Below are 5,802 nucleotides of genomic sequence, written 5' to 3' on the forward strand. Positions count from 1 at the left end.
TAGTTTCTTCTGAGGGAACATTAAGATCCTCTGATTCAAGTAATTTCGCAACTTCGTTGGCAGATAACAGTAAGAATTCTTGATTTTTTGTAACTTCCATAAAATGTTTTGTAGTGTATGCGTGTGCGTGTTCAAATAATTCCGAACAACCCTGCGTATCGGCAAACATTCGTATGCCTAGGCAGTTGCTCGGATGGAGCTGTTTGACAAGAAACTGACAACATGCTTTAATAACTGGATTCAATTGTAATAAACACGCTGTTGCAAGAAGAGTCTCTACACTATCCTCTTGTAATTCTATACAACCTGTGAATATACAAAAATATATCAATAAAAATAAACGAAAACAGATTGAAAAATATCTGCAAATCGGATTACCTGTATAACAATAAAGAACCAAAGCCCATAATGCATCTCCATCAACATCCATTAATTCTATTTCATTTTGTGCCGATTCTCGTAAAGAGCTTGTGAACATGGCAGCAAAATATTCAGAGCCAGCACTGAGGACCAATCGATGAGCTGGGACACGTTTATTTCCTAAAGAAAGGATAAATCTCACACACATAAATATGAGATGCTTCGAATTATATCGAGCACAAAGAACATTTTTAATATACATGTTACATAAAGAATGCATCTTCCTATCTTTCTTCAATTTTTACTAGTTAGAAATATTAACAATAGCAAATTATCCAGCAAAAAAAGATTCTAATAATAACTTATAATAATAATAAAAAGAATTTTTCTATAAATCGTAATTATAAATAAAAATATACATCAAATTGTACATACAAATATACATTAATAATTCTCATTTATTAATTAAAACGTATGATTAATCATCATCTGAGTCATAATTCTAATTGACAATTGACACATCGACAGGTGTATTGTTATCAAAACAAAGCGTTCAGGGCCTTGGTACACTCACCCGCGATCAGCGTGACGTCTGTCAGCTGTTGCTTGTGCAGATAACTCTCCATAACCCGGAGGCTACTTTCTGCGTGTTTCGGCGAGATGGACACGCACGACATTATGCTGGAAATGCTATGCTCGCTGGCGTCTTTATCCAGACTCAGCGGGAATTCCTGCTGCTGTTGCTGTTGTTGCTGCTCACCTTTGTTTGCGGCTCTCGCGGGAGAGTTTCCCGCTACTCTTGACATGTTTGCTCGCAGCTGTCGTTTATCACGGCGATAATGATGATCGGCGATTGGGTCGCTAACGAGGATACGATGTGAGACACCGTTCCTCAGGATGCGTCGAGATATGTGTCGATGTAAACAATGGATCGCGCTCAACCGCGGTCAACGACCATCACTACCCGTCCCACAGGTCAGCGCACTCGTCAGCTCGGCACTGACTGCTGCCGTTTCGGTTTCTCCAGCCGAGCCTCGATCTTCGGTCGGTTGCATTGAGCTCGTTGTTCGCTGCGTGACGCCCTTACGTCATACGAAGGATAAACAAAGAACCAGGCGTGTTCACTATGTACAGCCGCCAGCGAAAGCGTATGCAGCTGCATATATTGCACACGACTTGTTCCTTTTTTCTCACTTTGACTCCTATTCCACAGAACATGTACTATACTCCTTTAGCAACACGTATCACAAACACACGTACATGCACGTATATTCTACGTACGTGTATTCTATATACATTTGAGATTTTACATTGAAAGGAAAGATAGATATGTATTGGAAATGGAGAATCGTTTATCTATTAAATAGAATTAATTTAAGTTTTAAAATATAAAAGAAAAAATTGAAATAAATATATAAACATTTTATTGTTAAAACATTTTATCTGATTAATTTGAATTGTGCCTCTTTCTTACTGCATCTAAAACCTTGAACGATTATTTTTGATTAACTGATACTTTTTTTTACATTGCAAGTTTAATTATATTAAATACTTTTCTTATTGTTAGTAAAAAAAATTTTAAGCGTGACTAAGATTAATCAAGATTGATGACCTATAGAGTGACCTATAGATAATTGAAATATCAATTACTGAGACAATTATTAAATTAAATAATCATTACGTTATTATTATTACGTTAATATATAATCCAATGGCATATTTTCTCGCTTCAAGTTAAATAATAATATAAATAAAACGCCTTAATCTGATTATAAGTTAGATCTTCGTACTTAATAATATTTCAGTATGAATTTATATACATATATTCAATTCTATAAATTGCGCGTCAATTTAATTTTCGGTTTTAAAACGCAATTTTTGAACTGAAACTGGGATAATAATAGTATAAATTAATTGATTTGAGTAGAGAAATGTTTATAACAGATATATTTAAAAAAATCACGTTTATTGTACTTCAATGTAAATATAAATATATTTCTATGGATAATGTTGTTTTTGTGCAATTTTATCCGAGAAAAAAGGTTTCATATATAATTATATAAAATTATATACGACTATATAATTTTAAAAACGATATATATAATTATTATATATTATGTCCATATATATATAACATTTTTTTCAGATATCTTATGCTCGATACAAAGCCTACAATTTTTATATACACATTTTTAACATAATACATACATGCATCAAGATCAGAATTATGGCTATTATAATCAAATAATTTATATTATTTGACATTACTGACATAGTTCAATCTTGGATAATTTTTATTTAGATTATACATATATTACATGTCCTTTTTATAACTTTGGTATATAACACTGAATTGGTTTAACAATTAAATGGTAACTCTTGTACAATTTCTAATTACCTTACTTTCTCCAAGAATATATCCCATCCAGCAAAAAACATCACAGTTACATCACAACAATCATGATTACATCATGGTGATGTGCGAATGTCCGCTTTATCACAAATGATGTCACAGCAATGTCACGATGATGTGCGAATGTCTTTGTAATATGTGTTAATTTGTTATAATAATCTCACAGTGACATATAATATTTTCTTCCTGACTGTTGTGAATGTAATCCTTTGCTATAGGGGATTTGTTATTATATATATTGCAAAAGCAATATACGTGGTTATATGTATTCTACATGGATTCTCAAAGTGTAACATATATTTACGGTTGTGAATAATAAATATATAATTATATTATACATGTAAATGTACAAAAATTTTTTTATGAAATACTGTACATAAATTTTCGACATTATTTTGCATTGGTTGCTAGCAGTTTAAAGGTTCTGTTGAACGCTTTTTTTTTGTTTTTTTTTGTGCTTCGCAACACTTATACGTATTTTTAACAAATCGAAAAAATAACTTGGACAATGTGTTGGAAATTAGTAGACTGTTAGAAGGCATTCAATAGAAAATTATCTAATAGTTGTATTTTCAAATAAAAACGAAATCTAATATAACCGCACTATTATAATAAATGCTTTTCATAAAATATTATATAAATTAAACTTACATGGCAGTAATAGAAATTACTCGCGTTGCATAAACATGTCGCGATTGTCGAATAAATTTGCTATTAACATTTATAAATGACGTGAGTTTCTTAATTCATCGATCAATCGTATTATATGCACAACTTTGTCAGATGCTTGTGTAAAAGCACTTGACGCATAATGCGATTAATCAATCGGTAAATTAAAAAACTTATCTATATTCATGAAAATTCTTTATCGATCTGATTGCACCAACATTCATTTACAGTTAATGTCTTCCTGAATATTATGCTTGATAATTTATTTTTATAATGCTTAAGAAAGATAAAATCTACATTAATAAAGAAATTATTTTTATTCCGTAGAATTTTTTCATTAAAAAACATTTTAAAGATTATATTTTTTTTAGCGATTTTTGTAAAAGATAATTTTGTTACATAAAATAGATAAATATATTGAAATGTAATGCATGATATTGCATACAATTATTTTTTTTTTATTTATTTGATTCAAGGCAAGAAACTAGCAAATTAATATCATTAAACTAAGGATGTTGAGGCAATTGATTTAAAATCGTGCTGTGTATCCAGTCGCACCATAATACCTCCAGGAACTCTGCGTTAACGCACTAGACACAGATGGTTCCGTTGCATTCTTGCTCGGATTTTGTTGAGGAATCCGACTCCGAGAAGGATCCGTAAAAGGACCTTTTTCGACAACAACAAAATCGATCGAGCAATTCCGTCAAGTTGCTTCTCTCGGAGTCATCCCTGAAGATGCCGCTCGATGCCTCGTCTGTGCATGGAGCTATAAATGTCTGCAGATCGTTCTTCGGGAAACCTTCGCGATAATATATTTTAATCGTATCATACGCGTCCATTATCACAGAAATGAACAAACTTAAGACGACGTAAATATACAATGAGATAAACGAATATAAATAAATTCTAGAGTACCACCATAACACAGCTGATTTGGAAAACGTTATGGAAAATGTAGCGAACATATCATCGCCATTAATTAACGCAAACAAGCACTCAGATGTGGTCGCAAGGGATCGGAACTTCATATTATATGGACCAAGCACCAACCAGCCACAGAACGTGAAACCGGCATAAATGAGAACCGCGCATATTAAGAATCTTGCCACTTTCGGTGTTGCTTTCTTTAAAGTTAAAATGACAACATTATACGTCTTGAAGAAGCCAAGATAGCGCAATACGCCAAACCACACAAGCAGATTTCCAGTTCCAAGAAATATACTGCAAATATTCCAGTGATCACTCTCGGAGTGTTTTCGCTCGATTTGTTCCTTTATAACGGTACCAATAATGATAAGTAAATCATTAATGATAATCATAATATACCAAAGGTTTAAGAATTCCAGTCGACCTTCAAGGCTTAATATTGTGCCATACGTTTTTTTGAAGAAGTTTATAGTCTCAAACTTTAATAGTTGAGCTCTATATATCGCTCGCGAGCATAACACCAAAGAAATCGTACAAATCAGTATGACAAGTAAATTCAGTAAAGTCCTCAGTGCCGATTCGATGCGGTTGTCAGTGATGTAACGGGTATCACCTTTGCATTGCAACTTTCTAGCCTCGGCATCTAACGAGAGCAGCATCTGTCCATCGAAATCGCGGTTATCAAAGATAATCTTGATGTTGAAACGATAACAATCGGGTGGTGTCATTGGCCCAGCTGCTTTCAGATTCACCGTTTTTAGAGCAAATTTCAGATGAGTGCGTACAAGTGCGGAGAAATTGACGTTAATGTTTCTATCTTGCAGAAGATTGTGCGACGAATTAAATGTATTGAAGGTTTCGAGAGTGATGTTCATGCAAGTTTCTACAATTTCACTATCGAACACGTAGCTCTCGTTGAAACCGAATATAATGCCCTCCTTATACTCGTAAAGACATAAGGTTACGGGCCCTACCGAATTATCTTCAGCAATGTAGGAGTACGCACCGATAGCGTCGTTGACGTTGTAATAACCGTGCAAAGCATAATCGATAGCATCGTAAAAATCGCTCCGCTTGTAGATAGCTAACGGTCCCGATGCAGGTGGATATGCAGGTACCTGAAGCATTAAATTAAATTTATGCTCACGTGCTTTGTATTTGATACCGTGCTTGATATTGAAAGAAAGTAATCCAAATAGAAAAAGTTTTATTATGCCATTATTATGGAATATCTATCTAGATGTCATAGATTAAGATCTAAAGCGGAAAATGCAGTGATCACTTGAGCTTGCTTTTCAAATTATTTTAAATATGATAAAAAATACTTTATAATTGAAATACTATCTTTCTATTTCCATCTTCCATAAGATAGCATTAAAAAATAAGAATGTAATTGAGATTTATAAATAAATAAATAAATAAATAAATAA

At 33.0% G+C, this 5,802-nt stretch overlaps 2 protein-coding genes across 2 annotated transcripts in view; both read right to left on the bottom strand.

The window, feature by feature from the left end:
- LOC108747595 (kelch-like protein 5) overlaps positions 1–1,303 on the bottom strand; it is a 3,345-nt gene extending 2,042 nt beyond the window's left edge. Inside the window, exons 1-3 of the mRNA XM_018485160.1 lie at positions 935–1,303; positions 379–540; positions 1–306 (exon numbers count right to left, since the gene is read on the bottom strand). Of these exons, the coding sequence (XP_018340662.1) occupies positions 1–306; positions 379–540; positions 935–1,166 (700 nt within the window). The 5' untranslated portion in view covers positions 1,167–1,303. The remainder of the gene's footprint in view (positions 307–378; positions 541–934) is intronic.
- A 2,663-nt stretch (positions 1,304–3,966) lies between these two features.
- Positions 3,967–5,802, bottom strand: part of LOC108747605 (mucolipin-3-like) — a 4,642-nt gene continuing 2,806 nt past the window's right edge. Inside the window, exon 4 of the mRNA XM_018485176.1 lies at positions 3,967–5,510. Within this exon, the coding sequence (XP_018340678.1) occupies positions 4,033–5,510 (1,478 nt within the window). The 3' untranslated portion in view covers positions 3,967–4,032. The remainder of the gene's footprint in view (positions 5,511–5,802) is intronic.

The sequence above is a fragment of the Trachymyrmex septentrionalis genome, unplaced genomic scaffold, assembly GCF_001594115.1.
Source record: "Trachymyrmex septentrionalis isolate Tsep2-gDNA-1 unplaced genomic scaffold, Tsep1.0 scaffold20, whole genome shotgun sequence".
Lineage (NCBI taxonomy): Eukaryota > Metazoa > Arthropoda > Insecta > Hymenoptera > Formicidae > Trachymyrmex > Trachymyrmex septentrionalis.